Raw genomic sequence first — 17,821 nt, forward strand, 5'->3', positions numbered from 1 at the left:
GCTGAAAGCAGACATGTTGAGAAAACCCATCAGAGCGCCCTGGGCGATACCTTCTAACTTCACGGAAGCGAGGTCTGGAGGAGAAGGGAACCACTTGACCCTTGGAAGAAGGCTGCAGCCTATCCTCAGATAACCGCTGGGGTTTAGCATCCCCCAGGTCTTTAACAATCTTCTCCAACTCCTTTCCAAATAAGAGAAGGCCCCGAAAGGGCAACTTCACCAGCCTTTGCTTAGAGGCCATGTCAGCCACCCAATGCCGTAGCCATAGAAGGCGGCGGGTGGACACTGCCACAGACATCTGTTTAGCCGAAGCTCTGACCAGATCATAGAGGGTGTCAGCTAAAAATGACAAGGCGGACTCCATGCACGGAGCAACCTCAGCGAGGGACTCCGCACCATCCACAGGCTGTTCCACTGCCTGTTGTAACCAAGAGAGGCAGGCTCGAGCAGCATAAGAACTGTAAACAGACGCCCTTAAGGCTAGGCCCGAAATCTCAAAGGACCGGTTTTTTTTTTGGGAGGGGGGGGGGGGGGTTACATTTGTACCCCGCACTTTCTCACTCATTGCAGGCTCAATGCGGCTTACATATAAGGAGAAATTAGATCTTACCTGCTAATTTGCTTTCCTTTAGTCCCTCCGGACCGGACCAGGATTGGACTGTTGGGTTGTGCCCGCCTACCAGCAGGTGGAGACTGAGAAAAACTCTGACTCTAGAGAGCCAATAGGAGCCCTGGCCATGTGACCTTAGCCTCAGTATTTGAATAACAAAGCAGGAAAGAAAGAAAGAACTTCTGTGCCGTATGGAATCCTAGCAGCCACAAATTCCTCGGCAAAAGCAAGTACTAGAGCTCACCAGCAACTCTCACCAGAGAAGTGGTATGGCCCATTTGTATTAGAGCTTGCCAGCAACTCTCACCAGAGAAGTGGCATGGCCCATTCATATTAGAACTCACCAGCAACTCTCACCAGAGAAGTGGTATGACCCACTTAAGGTTTCATATATATTCCATCAACTGAGCTCACCAGCAACTCTCAACAGAGAAGTGGTATAACATATTTAAGGCTTTATATATATTCCAGCAACTGAGCTCACCAGCAACTCTCACCAAAGAAGTGGTATTAAGGTTTTATATATATATATTCCAGCAACTGAGCTCACCAGCAACTCTCAGCAGAGAAGTGGTATGACATATTTAAGGCTTTATATATATTCCAGCAACTGAACTCACCAGCAACTCTCACCAGAGAAGTGGTATGACCCATTAAGGTTTTATATATATATACCAGCAACTGAGCTCACCAGAGAAGTGGTATGACATATTTAAGGTTTTATATATATTCCAGCAACCGAGCTCACCAGCAACCACCAGAGAAGTGGTATGGACCATGCAAAGTCTTTTTATATATATATATATATATATATATATATATATATATATATATATATATATATGATATATACACGGTATCAACTGTTTTTTTTTTGTTGTTTTTTTTTTAAACATTCCACGTGTGGTAAAGGAACTAATACACTTCCAAACTTAATAAAAGAATCTAAAGAGTTGATAGAACATGGGACTAAAGGAAAGCAAATTAGCAGGTAAGATCTAATTTCTCCTTCCTTAGCGTCCCTCCGGACCGGACCAGGATTGGACTGTTGGGAAGTACCAAAGCAGTAATCTTATGGGAGGGACAGACATTGAGAATGCGGTAGAGTCCCTGAAGACACCAAAACTAGGATGAATACGAAAGCAAAAGCTTGACGATCCAAGAACCGCCAATAAACTAAATAGAATGACTACAAAGCAAAAAAGCTGAAAAGTCCAAGCGATGCTGAACATTGTCCCCTACCAAGTGGCCGCTATATATTGTCCCCTACCGCAGCGCAAAGGACAGAGAGACTCGAGAAAAAACAACTGAAAGAAGGATGGCAAAGGTAGAAGCAGAGCCGCCTGGCAACAAAAAACTGCAATGAATCTACCTCAGCTGAGAAAGTGGAAACCGAAATCCTGAAGTACAATACTCCAGATATCGTAGACTATTGCTGACCTAGCAACAGATTGGAAGTATGTAAAGCCTGTCAGTGAGAAAGTACCTAATCACTAGAAGCTAAATAGGTAAAAACAAGAATGCAGTTAAATACTATGCAGAAGAAGAAGGTACCTAAATCCCTGCTGCAAACTAGACTGAAGGTCCAAATAAACTGACAGCCGCTGCAGTTACCCAACATGAAGAAAACATATCTCAGAGCGCAATTCAAATGAGAGACAAAGAATCATCTGTAGCTGTTGCCTCTGTAAGCAGATCACCTGAGACTCTTGTCGTAGACCCCAATTAGTGAAAAACGGGAATAAATCAACAGTACACACTTGTTAGTACCTTTCATCTGTTAGATATATATAATAGTCCATAAAACACTACACAGTTCCAGGAATAACATGTATAGAATGTTTGTACGTTTAAGAATCTAGCCAGGTGCTCATGGTCTGGATTGGCCGTGGACAGAAAGGTGGGCTCGATAGGACCTTTGAGCTTGTACTTATGTAGTAGAACTATAAATATACATATATATTTTCACAGATGCAGCCATCAAAAAACTGGTCACTGTGTATATGCTCCCGGCATACCTGCAGGAAGAATGCTCAATCTCAACCACCAGACCCAAGTGCTGCACTAGTGAGAATACAGAGGCCAACTGAGCGGAGGGAATTCCATCCGAGATAAATATCTGGATACGAAAGGGCATCTATCTCTGCCGCTGACAAGTCTATTTAGCAAGAGAGTAAGCGAGGCACATGGAAGGTCAGAGCGAAAAGAAATAGTTACGGTACTATCCACTGAGAACTCTTTTTTTTCCAATGGTCACGATATTGACGGAGTGAAAAGCTGCCAAAAAAGACTACCGAGACTCCAAAGCAAATGAAGAATAAAAATTCCTTCTTGGGAGCTAGAAAGTAAAATTTTACTCTGCAAAATAGAGCAAGGTAATGGCCAAAGGCCCAAGAACATCCAGAGAAAACCGAAAGTGGGACGCTTGTAGAGAAGACAAAAACAGTCTGCGCCAACTTGACTAAACAAAGAGAGAAAAAATACATGCTTCGAAATCTAATGAGATCACACGAGAGATCAAGAGAGAGATCAAATGAGAGACCTGGCTACATGCACCCCATAACCTAGGGTGTGCCCGAAATGCACCACCCGTTGCTTGACCTGACAACTCTGCCAATAAGACTGTCTGTAATGAACCAGACATCTAGGAAAGGATGAAACGACGAGACGTAGTTTCATGAGCCCCGCTGCTACTACGACCATAACTTAAGAAAAAAGTGCGCGGAGCCGACGCGAGACCGAAGAGCAGGGCAAGAAAACTGGTAATGAGGACCTTTTCATCATCCTCGTATCATGGACATTACTCCTCCTATACTGAGATGTACTGACCCACACCCATAAGAAATGAATGTGGTACTTGCAACCTGGATTGACCACAACTGAGAACAGGATGCTGGGCTTAATGGACTCTTAGACTTTCCCCATATGACAATACTCATATACTAATAGCAAAAATGCACAGGAAGTGAAAGAATCCCCTTCCAATTGAAAGGAAGGTCTGGAGTGAGGATGTACAGAATGAAAATGAAAGGATCACCATATGTTGAGCATGGACTGAGACACACTGGCCTTTAATTTTACTGGATCTCCCCAAACCTCGTATCATGCCATGCCTCCTTCCTCACTGAGTGTACAGAGATGAACAGACGCACACACACGAGATATGAATGTGGTATTTGCAATCTGGATTGACCCCATCTGAAAACAGGATGGGGACTCTTGGCCTTTCCCATTATGGCAACATTTATGCCCTTATGGCAAAAAATGCACAGAAAATGAGTGAATCTCCTTCTGGAGAGAGGAAGAATAAAATGAAAATGTAAAGGAATAGACTTGGAAAATACCTATTACGGAAAAGGTGGTGAATTTGTGCCACAGGAGATAAGACTGTACCTGACGTCAAGAAAGCTTGAAACAAGACCCTAAAATCTGTAAGGAAGAGAAAGGGATAGCAGATGTTATGGATGGTCATACTGGACAAAACCAGAATGTTTACCATGTGCCCAGGCTGAATAGATAGAGGAAACAAAAATACAAGTAGGTGGCGTGAGGACCTCCCACTATCCTTAAGTGGGAGAAAATGCAAACTGACCGGATAACTTTACTCCCTAAGTGGACATATATCTTGTAAGTCCTAGAAGAAAACTAAGATAACACATGAGAAACTCCAAGACAGTTGGAAAGTAGAGAAGACATGAATAAAACATGCCTTCTAAAGCAGCTGAGAAAACTGGGTGCTCGGTAGACAGGACTGAGTCTCCTAGAATATGAGAACCATCTGAACCATGTAGCTTATGCAGCTGTCATCTGCTATGCCAAAGAGAACGCATAGCCATGAAAGAAAATTGCTGAAAGGAAGTAAGACCTTATGTCCAGAATTGCAAAGTACGCAACAAATGAATCTGACAATGTATTTCATTGCACATGGCATCTGAACCATATAGCCTACGCTCTAGAGAACGTTTGTTAAGATCTTAAAACACTGTATAAGAACATAGCCACGGAGGAAAATTTCCTGAAAGGAATTAAGATCTTATGTCCAGCATTGTAAAGTACCAAACAATGGCATCTGAACCAGATAGCCTATGCCATAGAAAATGTTAAGTTCTTAAAACACTGTATAACATCATAGCCATGAAGGGAAATGCTTGAAAAAACTGAGATATTATGGCCAGATTTGTAAAGTACTAATCAATTGACTATTAGACAATGTAGTCCTATTCACCAGGAAATGAGAAAACACAGAGTGACGCACACTGGACCCCCATAAAAACTGCACTAGACAATAGCGAAGACCTTTCCTCCAAACATCACACACAAGGGAAAGGAATAGGAAAATGGTTATTTTGGAGCTGAGATACAATTTAATTCGCCCCATTGTCTAAAACAGAATTCCCGACTGAGCAGCACTTTGAATCGGAGTCTTGCCAAGAACAAAGAAATCGCCAACTGAGCTGCACTTTAATTCACAACATTGCTAGCAACCAAAAAGTCCCCGACGGAGAAAAAAACAGAGGGAAAAACAAAATGAGCGCCATTTGCATCGTAGCATTTCGTTTTTTTTTTTTTTTTAATAGCTTGAAAAATACATGTAAAAATTAATTGCGGGGAAAATATACTACCAATTGCCCCAACTACAGGAGAAACAATATCTCCTTTCCATTGCACAAACAGCCAAACACAGTAAAAGCAGAAAAACGCTGCCGCGTCAAGGGAAATTGCAGCTGCAGGCAAAACAATGGCGGCCAAGCGCGCCAAAATGAGAATAAAGTTCGGGGGAGAAAACCACTGACCGGAACGACGAAGAAGCAGGAAGTCCGTGCCGCCGAAAAACAGATAACCTCCAATGCCGCACAAAACATGGTTTCGCCTCTGGCCAGACTGGAACTGTCAATACAGCTCCCAAGCTATACAGACCCGTCCAAGAGCGAGCACGCGCTTAACAGTTCGCGCCTCTTTTTTTTTTTTTTTTTTTTTTAACAACTACCGCCGCCAACAACGCCGGATAGCAGAGGAAAAATAATGAAGATAACAAAAAACCGCCAATTAAAGTCACAGACGCTGACTTTTCACTTTTTTTTTTTTTTTTTTTTAAATAGCTCCGCCAGAAAAGAAAATAAAGACTCTTCAAACAGAATAAGACAGAAGAGCTACCTGCTCGTTATAAGCCTGGGGAAAGCAAAAACTACATCCTTTAAATTCCTTTCATTTGAATTAATTTTTTTTTTAATTTTCTTTTACGATTTAATTCTTTAAAACAAAGTGGCTGCCTCTCCCAAAGACGGTACACCTTTCCAGAGAAAGGGACGTCCCTTCCCTGCTAAGCCAGGGAGATGGGGAGGAAGGGGAGTGGACTCGAGACACCCGAGTTTAACACCCTAGAGGCTGTCAAAGAAAGAAAAGAAAAGAAACCCTGTCAAGCCTCTAATTACGATTCCAGGCACAGAAGAAGTATTATAAATATAACTGTAATATCTTATAGAGAAAAAGAGAGAGAGAGAGAGAGAGAGAGAGAGAGAGAGACTAATGGGCTCACTTCCTACCTGCTGAGAGACTTGAGAAAATACTGAGGCTAAGGTCACATGGCCAGGGCTCCTATTGGCTCTCTAGAGTCAGAGTTTTTCTCAGTCTCCACCTGCTGGTAGGCGGGCACAACCCAACAGTCCAATCCTGGTCCGGAGGGACGCTAAGGAAATCCACATTTAGTACCAAATAAAATAGTGTAGGTTCTTTCCCATATTGCAGTCTTCTTCCTTTTACATATTGGAGTTATTTTGAATGATCTGCATCATTTGCAATATGTACAACACTTTTAGCCTGCATACACAGCAGCCGCTTTACAAAGGGAAATCACCTACATTGTTTCCCTTTGTTAAAAAACAGGAATTACAACTGGATGCATAAGTTGCACCTGATAACATATAAACATTTTATTATTGCACAACTGTTTTATTCACCTATTTAAAAACATACTCAGAGGAATATCTTTCAAACCTGGTTAAACATTTATGCACTAAAGCAGCCTGTTCACGTCTTCAGTTGGGTAAGGCTGCAGAAACTTTTAAGACAGGTTAATTTACCCAGGTAAATGTATGTCAGGGTGTATGAGGATGATAATGTTTATGGCCAAATGTCAGCATTTCAAGTCTTCATACAGGTTTTTCCTAAAGGTGTCAATCCAAAACAAATTTTTAAAAAAATGTCATACACTTACCATCTCCCTGCATATCTGAAGTCCATAGTGTCAGGTTATCACGTAACAACTGCATTATAAGTGTGGAGTCCTTGTAGCTTTCTTCACTCAGTGTATCCAGTTCTGCAATAGCATCATCAAAAGCTGCTTTCGCCAACCTATGGGGTGAGAGACTTGTATTAAACTTCGCAAGTGATCCCTTCTTTGAAGAATCAGCATGCTTTACACCAGGTTGACAAATTTTCATTAAATCTAGAAGACAGCAGAACAAAAAAAACTCTCCCTTCTCCTTCCCCACCCAGATCAGCAGTAGCTCGTTTACAAACAAATTAAAGCTCTTTTCTTATTCTGTTTCTCAGGGCAAAGAAACTAATAAGTAGACAGTCTCACACACATATATATATATATATATATATATATATATATATATATATATATATATATATATATATATATATATATATATAATGTATATATAATGTATATCACGCACATATTAAGGCCGCACATTAATCACAAGGCAAAAGCCATAAATCATGATTAATAAAATTAATCTACCTGGTGCTTTACCTTCTCAGGTGACCACCATTACATTCCCTTTCCCTTCCTAGTTCCTTCCTTTCTTCTCCACTCACCACACATCAGCATTACAGATTGTGTGCTCTTGATTCGCTCTTTGCACAGGGATCCAATGTGGAGCGTCCCTACTGGGGAGCATGCTGAATATCAGCACGTGCTCCCCACAGGCTTCCCCCTCTAATTGCCAATGCTCCTCCTGCCTGCCTAGACAGAGCCGTTAGCCACTAACACCTCTGAGAAACCTGCCACACAGATTCCCGCTGCGGGAACATCTTTTAATTGCTTCTGCCGCCATAGTTGAACTGTCGGAACTGGGATGGTGGGGGGGGGGGGGGGGGGGGGAGAGCAGTCATTCACCATGCGGGGGCAAGCAGCAGCAGTACCTGGCAGCACTGGTTGCCACCAACAGGCTCCCCAGGGTCAGACCAGGACCTCCCGTGCTGAAACAAGGCCTGTCTTTTTTGTGCAGCTAAACTCAAAGCTTGCATTTTGTTTTTGTTTTTTAAAATAAACATTGGTGAGGTAGGAAACACCACAAACAGCCAAGGCAGCAGAAGCACTGGGAGGAAGGGGACCAACAGGGTAAGGTAGGGACCCTGAGACAGGTATGCCCCCAATGATGGCAACACCTAGCCAACTATCCTCAAATTCAACTTGTTAAAACTCCAGGAGCTGCCCCACAGAAGCAGTTGAGAACATAAGAGTAGCCATACTGGGTCAGACCAATGGTCCATCTAGCCCAGTATCCTGTTTCCAACAGTGGCCAAGCCAAGTCACAAGTATCTGGCAGAAACCCAAATCGTGGCAACATTCCATGCTACAAATCCCAGGGCAAGCAGTTGCTTCCCCATGTCTGACTCAATAGACTATGGACTCTTCCTCCAGGAACTTGTACAAACCTTTTTAAAACCTAGATACACTAACCACCATTACCACATTCTCCAGAAAAGAGTTCCAGAGCTTAACTATTCATTGAGTGAAAAAATATTTCTTTGTATTTGTTTTAAAAGTATTTCCATGTATCCTTAAGTGTCCCCTAGTCTTTGTACATTTGGAACAAGTTTAAAAAAAAAGAAAAAGAAAAAAAAGATTTACTTCTACTCGTTCTACATCACTCAGGATTTTGTAGACCTCAGATCTTTAGCCTTTCCTCATACGACAGGCATTCCATCCCCTTTATCATTTTGGTATCTTTTCTTTGAACCTTTTCTAATTCCGCTATATCTTTTTTGAGATACTTGAATGCAATACTCAATAGAGTACCATAGAGCGATACAGAGGCATTATAGTATTTTCGATCTTATTCACCATCCCTTTCCTAATAATTCCTAGCATCCTGTTTGCCTTTTTGGCTGCCACTGCACACTGAGCAGAAGATTTCAGCATATTATCTACACCACCACCTAGATTTTTTTCTTCAGTACTGACCTCCAAGGTGGACCCTATGATTCAGATTATTCTTTCCAATGTGCATCACCTTGCATTTGTCCACATTAAATTTCATCTGCCTTTTGGATGCCCAGACTTCCAATGTCCTAAGGTTTTCCTGCAATATTTCACAGTCCGCTTGAATAGTTTTGTGTCATCCACCACCTGCTGGAGATCGAGATATACTGACTGATCCACATGCTGGTAGGTGGACACAACCCACCAGTTTCTGGATTCATCTGCTGCTAAAGCTAAGGAAACCCTCTTAAAATTACACAAGCAGGTCATTCTCTGCCCCGTCCTGAGAGATGCAGCCTTATAAGGCTTGAGAGGAAGGGAGGACTGAGCCCTCGGGATTAAACCCAGATTCCACATAGCGGTCTTGTAGTTCAACTCCCCAAAGAGCTTACAATCCAATAGTAAGAGAGCTTCTGTGCCTCTGTCCTACAGCCAGCCCCTGCCCCTGAGTTGTGGATTTATCTTAACCCCATCTCTTTTGGAGAAAGAAAGCTGGATACCTCAAGGGGAATGTGTCTCCCCCCCCCCCCCCAACCCAAAAAAAAAAAAAACCAACAAGCTTTCAAACTTCCAACTCTCTGAGATATGTTAGTTTTTCAAGCATTCCATGAGGGTCACCCTAGTTACAACACACCATCGGTAATTCCTATACGTTGTTTAAGAGTGCTTCACGACCATCGTCTGGTTCTTCCATCCCCAGTAGTGGCCCATCTAGAATCCACATGCACTACACGTTCTATTTCCTTGCATCTTATTTGGTATCATCTCCATTTGCATTTGAGGGCTGGATAAGGTGAAATTAGGCCTTACCTGCTAATTTTCTTTCCTCTAGATCCTCCAGACCGTTCAAGACCCTTGGGTTATGCACTCCTACCAGCAGAGGGAGACTGAGAACACTAAAACTTCTTATACAAGTAGCCTGTGCAGACCTTCTACTAACCAGTAAAACAGTAACAAAGCAGCGGAACAAAACACCTCCACTTAAACAAAACCACTGAATCCACACTCAGATCTCCTCCCCTTAAGACGGGGGAATTCAACTGCAGATGGGCACAAACAATACCACAAACTGCCCTTAGTAAAACTCCAGGACCCAAATCACAGGCGCTACTAGAAATACCAGCAACTGAAGTTTAAAGAAATTATCATACTGAACTGTCCGGATACACTGGGTGGGATCCTGAACGGTCTGGAGGATCTAGAGGAAAGAAAATTAGCAGGTAAGGCCTAATTTCACCTTCCTCAGCAATCCTCCAGACCATTCAAGACGCTTGGGACGTACCAAAGCAGTAAACACATCTAAGGGTGGGACCTGCGAAGCCCAGAGGACAGGACTGCAGCTCCAAAACTGGCATCCTCCCTTGCCTGTACATTCACTCTGTAATGTTTGACAAAAGAATGCAGGGAGGACCACACCACCGCTCTACAAATGTCCACCGGTGGAACAAAACTACTCACTGCCCAAGAAGCCACCATCCCCCTAGTGGAATGTGCCTTGAGCCCCACCGGCACCGTACGGCCATGCAATATGTAAGCCGAAGAGATGGCATCCTTCAACCACCGAGCTATAGATGCCTTAGAAGCAGCCGCTCCCTTCTTGGGCCCCCCATGAAGGACCTGAATTCCTCCGACCTGCGCAAGTAAACCTTCAACACTCTGCGCACATCCAATTTCGCCAAACGACGCTGAGAAGCATCCCCCGTCCGGTCCCCCAAAACCGGCAACAAAATCACCTGATTGACATGAAAGGAGGATACCACCTTAGGCAAAAAACGAAGGGACTGGATGCAGCGAAACCTTTTCCTTAGAAAACCTCAGAAACGGAGGCCTACATGAAAGAGCCTGAAGTTCCAAAATCCGGCGAGCCGACGATATAGCTACCAAAAGACCACCTTCATAGTAAGGTCTTTTATCGAACAAGACTCCAAGGGCTCAAAAGCAGAACCCGCCAAAGAGTCAAGAACGATATTAAGATCCCACTGAGGAACTACCGGCCGCTGAGGAGGACGAAGCAACTTCACCCCCTCAAAAAACGGACCACATCCGGGGAAGACACAACCGACCTGCCCGGCACCTTACCCCGAAAACACGCCAAAGCAGCCAGCTGCACCTTCAAAGATGACAATGAAAGGCCCTTCTCAAAACCATCCTGCAAGAAATCTAAAATGCACGACACAGAAGCTGTCGAAGGGACACATGCCCAGTCCCCACATCAATCTTCAAATATACGCCACACACGCACATAGGCCAAAGACGTTGAACGTTTGCGAGACTGCAGCATCGTCTGAATCACCTGAGGGGGAAACCCTTTCCTTCTCAGCCGTTCCCTCTCAAGGGCCACACCGTAAGAGAGAACCGATCTGGATCCGGCATGACAATTGGACCCTGACACAACAGCACCGAGCCCCCCAGCCACAGAGGCTCGCCTTCTAACAAGCGCATCAGATCCCCAAACCATGGCCGACGCAGCCAATTCGGAGCCACCAACAACACCGGACCCGCATGACATTCTATCTTCTGTAGGACTCGACCTATCAAGGGCCACGGGGGAAACACGTACAGCAATACCCGCTGAGGCCACGGAAGGACCAACACATCGATCCCTTCCGCTCGCGGATCCCGACGCCGACTGAAATACAGAGGAACATGAGCATTCTGTGCCGACGCCATGAGATCCACTACTGGCATTCCCCACTTTAGAACTATCTGGTCGAACACCGACCGGTGCAGTGACCAATCTCCGGGGTCCAACATGTGTTTGCTTAGAAAATCCGCGTTCACGTTGTCTACCCCGGCCACGTGCGCCGCCAAAATCTGCACTAGATGCCTTTCCTGCCATCTCATAAGCAGAGCTGTCTCGATTGCCAACCGTGGACTCTTTGTACAGCCCTGCTGGTTGACATAAGCTACCGCTGTCGCGTTGTCGGACATTACTCTTACTGCCTTTCCGACCACACTTGAGCGAAACGCCAACAGAGCTAGCCGAATCGCCCTTGTCTCCAACCGGTTGATAGACCACTGAGCTTACTCCGTCGACCACCACCCCTGCGCGGACCGACCCAGACACTGAGCTTCCCAGCCCAGCAGACTGGCATCTGTTACCAGAATCACCTACTGAGGAGGTTCCAACGGCATGCCCTTTTTCAGATGGGCCGAGCACAGTCACCACTGGAGACTGCGCCGAGGAGCCCCCCCCCTCAATGGCAACCGCAACTCCAAACTGTGTACCTGAGACCACCGGGACAACAGAGCCGCCTGAAGCTAACGCATATGCGCCCTGGCCCATGGTACTACTTCTATTGTCGCTGCCATGAGGCCCAAAACCCGAAGGTACATTCGAACCATCGGACTCTGAATGGACATTAACAGCTGGACCTGCTGTTGAAGAGAGGCGATATGAGAATCTAGCAGAAAACACGACCCACTGCCGTGTCGAACCGCACTCCCAAGTACTCCAGACTCTGCGATGGGATCAACTGACATTTGACTACATTCACTACCCATCTGAGCAATTCCAGAAACATGACCACCTGAGCCGTCACCGCCACACTGTGAGCCCGAGACTTCACCCGAATCAACCAGTCGTCCAGATACGGATGCACCAGAATTCCCCGCCTCCACAAATCCACTACTACCGCCACCATCATTATCTTGGAGAAGGTGCGTGGAGCCATTGCCAGACCAAAAGGCAGAGCACAGAACTGATAGTGCCTCCCTAAAACAGCAAAACCAAGGAAACGCTGATGGGCCTCTCGAATCAGCACGTGCAGATACACTTCCGTGAGATCCAGTGATGCGAGAAATTCTCCCTGACGAACAGCCACTATGACCGAGCGCAGAGTCTCCATGCGGAAGGATGGCACACCTTGAGCGCCCCATTGACCCTCTTGAGATCTAAAATGGGTCGAAACTGGTCCTCCCTTCTTGGGCACCACAAAGTAAATGGAACAACAACCCATTCCCAGCTCGTGCCGAGGAACGGGTACCACAGCTCCCAACTGGATTAAGCGACCCAGTATCTCTTGAATAGCCTTTAACTTGACTCGAGAGTGACAAGGAGAGGGAAGAAACAGATCCGGCAGCCGGTGCTCAAACTTGAGCGCATAACTGTCGCGAACAACCTCTAGCACCCACTATCTGAAGTAATTTGGGTCCACCGCTGATAAAACAAAGTCGCGCCCCGACCTTCACCAGAGGCTGGACCCACACACCTTCATAAGAAGGACTTATTACCATTTCCGGTACCTCCGGAGAAGTCCCGACCTCCTTGACGACCCCCCTCGAAAGGACTGCGTCCGCTGGAAAAATACGGCTTTTAGAAGGAGACACAAATCTGTCCGGCTTGTACTGCCTCGCGTCCTTATACCGACCTCTAGCCGAACCACCTCGACTAGCCGCCTTAGGCCGTAACTCCGGCAACCGTGAGACTTTGGTATCCTCAAGACCACTCATCAGTTTATCCAAGTCCTCTCCAAACAACATAGAACCTTTGAAAGGTAGAGAACACAAATTTGCTTTAGAGGCCGCAACTGCCACCCAGCCCCTAAGCCAAAGAGCCCTGCGAGCCGTCACCACCAGAGCCATATTCTTAGCCGAAGCCCTTAGCAAATCATAAAGGGTGTCTGCCAAAAACGAAGACCCCATCTCCAATTTGGCCAGGTCCTGAACCAAACCAGTCCTATCTAACACAGGCTCATCCAAGAGCTTCTCCACCCAACGGAAACAAGCTCTGGCTACCAAGCCCCCACACACAGAGGCTTGCAAGGCCAAAGCCGGCAAATCAAAGCTGCGCTTCAGAAAGGACTCTAGCTTCCAATCCTGAGGATCCCATAAGGCTGTACCACCATCCACCGGAATGGCCGTAGCCTTAGTAACCGCCGTAACCACCGCATCCCACAGTAGGTGGTTTCAGCAGGGCAAAATCTTCCACAGCCCTTACAAGCAGCCTCCGGCACAGACCATTCCTGAAAAACTATGTCCCTAATGTCTGAATTCATGGGAAAGGAACGGGAGGCTCTCCGAATCCCCTTAACCAAGGGATCTACCTGGGGTCCCTCCACAGAGGGAGCTCCGCAGAGGGAGTGGCCGCCGGAGCAAACCTCAAAGTAGAGATCACCTGATCAATGAGCTCTAACAACTCCTCCTTATGAAAAATGTGAACCACTGAAGAATCTTCCCCAGGCCTTAGCCCATCCTGATCCTCAGACACATCTAAGAGATCCTCCTCTCCTGGGTCACTCCAAACGTCCGACCCAGGCAGAGAAAGTATCTCCATAGGCTCTGAAATAACCACCCGTGGGTGCTTAACTCCCGCTGAGCTAGCAGCCTCCTGGGAACGAACAGCCTGAGAGGGGCCAGATCTCCAGGCATTATACAGAGACCAAACAAACTCAGGGGGGGAAGCCAGACCCTCCCTCCCCCCCCCCCTGCTGAAGCCCCAACAACACTTCTCGCAGTCTCCGTGACGGACCCCCTCACTCCCGAGGCAGCAGTTCCCTCGCGTGATCCGCAGCTAAACTAGGCACGCTTCCCGCCACACACGGGTCCCTCAGCGCTGGAACGGAATGCGCGGCCAAAAACTGCTCCGTCGAGGCCAAAATGGCCGCATTGCCAGCCCGGAAAGTGCGGTCAAATCACTGCCCAACACCTCCGCCGACTCAGGGGAAAGCACGGGAGGCAAGAGCGCTGACAATGTAGCCTCCCCACAAAATTTACATTGGCCACCTTTCACTTCAACGCCACGCTTCGCACAAAACCGACACCTCACCGGCTTAGACATAATGGCCGCGAACACAATAAAAACAAACAGTTGCTTTGTGCTCTGTCAGACTAATAGGCAAAACCGCCTAAGGCAAGAACGCCCTTGAAGACACTTTATTTCTGGACTGCCACAAGAACGGCCAAAATAGCCGCCTTTTAAAAATGTTTATTTTATTATTTGTTTTTAAACCTCGTTGCTGATACCTAAAATGCCTCAAGGGTACAGAACGAGGTCTGTAGCCGAGGTCAAGCAGTTCTCCAGATGAAGAGCATAGGGGGAGGGACCCGGCCACCCGGGTGTGACACCCCACAGGGAATAAGCAGCCCCTTAGGACTTACACCCTGTAATAGAGATCCAAGTGTGGATTCTCTAACATTTACAACCCAACCTAGAAACCCCAAACGAGCCTACCAGACTGAGGACACTGCACAGGCTGCACACATCTACCCTCTGCTGAGACTGAGAAAATACTGGTTAGTAGAAGGTCTGCACAGGCTACTTGTATAAGAAGTTTTAGTGTTCTCAGTCTCCCTCTGCTGGTAGGAGTGCATAACCCAAACGTCTTGAACGGTCTGGAGGATTGCTGAGGAAACTATCAATTTTAAAGTGGGTCTTAAGACTTTTTTCATATGACTTTTTAAGAGTATGATTGGAGCCAGTAGGTCATTGCTCACATTTGTTTCTTCACCATTTAACCGCCTCTCTTTTTCTTATTTAATTTGTTCTTTTCTTTTGTATGGATGTGGTTATTTTTTTTATTGTAACTTTGTAGTTCTTTTCTATTTTTATTATTTTATTTGTAAACCACTTTGATCTGTGTGCCAGTTATGGCAGTATATCAAGTGCAAATAAACTAAACATAACTGTCTCCTACACAGTCTTCTTTCTCAGCACCTGACACTACGTATCCTTGCTAAGCTGCTCTAGTCTCCCAAGAGAGAACGGAAAGGATCTTTTAAGGAGGAATCATCTGGTCCCTTTAAAAGAGCAGGGCATAATCCAGGCTCCCAGCAGGAACATATACAGGAGACTGAATGTCAGTCTTGGTTCTACCAAGATATCCTCCAGCAACCTTGCTCCTGCTTTTCTTTCTTTGGCTGAGGAGCTTGTCTTGGAGTTTCATCAAGCCAAATGAAGTTCACACATGGAGGCGCCCTAGCGCTTCTTACAGTCCTTACACTTCAGGGTCCTAAAAGAGCTGACTCAAATTTCTTCTGACCAGTAATGGTGTCATTCGTGTATGCTGCTGCTACGTGTTGCAGAGGAACTCCATCCCAGACCAACCTCACCGGCTATTATTTCCCTCAGCTTGTTCCTATCAGTCACACCTGGACTACATTGTCCTTAGCTAGAGGCCAGGATTGTGAGAGTGCTAGACTGCCAAATCTGGCCCTCAGCCTACAACCTAATGGTTGTCTACCAGGACCACAGCACCCTCTCTCAGCCTATCAAGTGCACCTCTGTTAGGCAAAATAACCATGACAGGCACTGGGGATCCAGTCCCTGCCCAAGGAGAAAGAGAGAGAGAAAGAGAAGCCTTGTGACCCAAGACTATTGGAAGTCACTTAAGTGTCCAAGACCACAAGATCAAGTTCGTATTAGGCTGTGGATTCAGAGTTGGAAGTAATTTTTGGATGGGGTCGGAGTTGTAAAAACAGACTCCAGGTGCATATGTGTTTGATGTAGTTATTGCGCTATTCTTTATTTTCTGCTGTTTGTGTTATTTCTATGCATTAAATTGTTTTATACAAAATCCCCCCTCCCCACCCCCCCATTTTTTGTTCAAATATTTTGTGGTCCATTAGTCCTAATTTTGTACATAAAGAAATATTCTGTTTCTGTAATTAATCAAATTTCTCTTAAGATTTACTATACATAGTAGGAGTCAGACAGTAGAAAAACAGAGTCCAAGTCAAAGGTTTGCTGTTCCAACTCCACAGCCCTGCGTCCTAAGAGACAAAAGGGCTCTCTCATGCTCCAGAAACTAGGACTATATTACTTCAGCTTCTCCTTCTCTTCAGGGAGCAAAGGATAGAGTTTTGCCATGGTTCTGCCCTTTCTGAGTCTGGATTCAAGAGTCTCCCATTCTACCAACAGAGTATGAATGGCTTGGCACTCTAGAAAAGCTTTGGAGGACTTCCTAGTCATCATCAAGATGAGATTCCCCAAGGTTGGGGTCTTTTGCACTGGTGCTACAAAAATGATCTTTAAACTTTCTGGTAATTACTACCAGTAGGTCATCTCAGCAGAAGAACTGCACCATGGTTGTATCATTTCCGCCATCTACCAAAAGTTCTCTCTCCTCTAGCTGCTCTGACATACTCTTTGCTTTCATTCCCAGAGAAGGTCCCTTATCTGAGAGCTGCCTTGAAACTACAGAATGAGCCTCCCAATCATTAAGTGACTGCAAACAATCTTCTCTTAGAATTAAAAGGAACCTCTGCCAAAAAAGAGAAAGAGGTGGCTCAGATTGCAGTGTATGAGAGCACTTCAATAAAAAGACTTTATGCAGCAGTAAAATATTCTCTGGAGGAAACAGAGTTTCTGAAATTAAGATATTCCCCACTTAAGGGGCTCCCCTGGAGAGCTTACCTTTGCAGCCTGTGCATTAGTTCCCTCACCGAGAGGCCCAATGATTACATTAGCCTCAGCAAACGACAGTGAAGATTTCTGTCGGCATGTATGGTAGGCAATTAACTTAAGAAATAAAAAGGTTTTTTTTTTTCACAGTCAACTTTGATTTGAAGTACCATGTGAATTCTAACATATTTGTTGTCTACATTAGGGAGGGGGGGGGGACGTCCTTGAAACATGTTACGTGTCAGATAAAAGAACCTTCTATAGCTGACTTAATTATAAAGCTGACTATTATAAAGCAAGGGTAAATTAGGCCTTACCTGCTAATTTGCTTTCCTTTAGTCCCTCCGGACCGGCCCAGAATGTGACTGATGGGTTGTGCACGCCTTCCAGCAGGTGGAGACTGAGAAAAAACTGTGACTCTAGAGAGCCAATAAGAGCCCTTGCCCGCCAGAGAAAGATCCAGTAATAGAGTATCAAAGCAGAAGAAAAGAAGTACCTAATCTGTGCATCCAAAAAACCTGAGCAGCCACCGGCACACTGCCAACCAAGGGTGAGTGCCTGAAAACATATCTTTTTTTTTTCTTGTTTTGTTTTTTGTTCTGTTTTTCAATAGAGAAACAAACTAGCAACACAGCTCCAAAAGAAAACCAAC

General features: G+C 45.4%; 1 protein-coding gene across 1 annotated transcript in view; it reads right to left on the reverse strand.

The window, feature by feature from the left end:
• The window catches only part of YWHAE (tyrosine 3-monooxygenase/tryptophan 5-monooxygenase activation protein epsilon), a 147,780-nt gene that overhangs the window by 12,670 nt on the left and 117,289 nt on the right, over positions 1–17,821 (reverse strand). The window contains exon 5 of the mRNA XM_030185580.1: positions 6,825–6,961. Within this exon, the coding sequence (XP_030041440.1) occupies positions 6,825–6,961 (137 nt within the window). The remainder of the gene's footprint in view (positions 1–6,824; positions 6,962–17,821) is intronic.

The sequence above is a fragment of the Microcaecilia unicolor genome, chromosome 13 (assembly GCF_901765095.1).
Source record: "Microcaecilia unicolor chromosome 13, aMicUni1.1, whole genome shotgun sequence".
Lineage (NCBI taxonomy): Eukaryota > Metazoa > Chordata > Amphibia > Gymnophiona > Siphonopidae > Microcaecilia > Microcaecilia unicolor.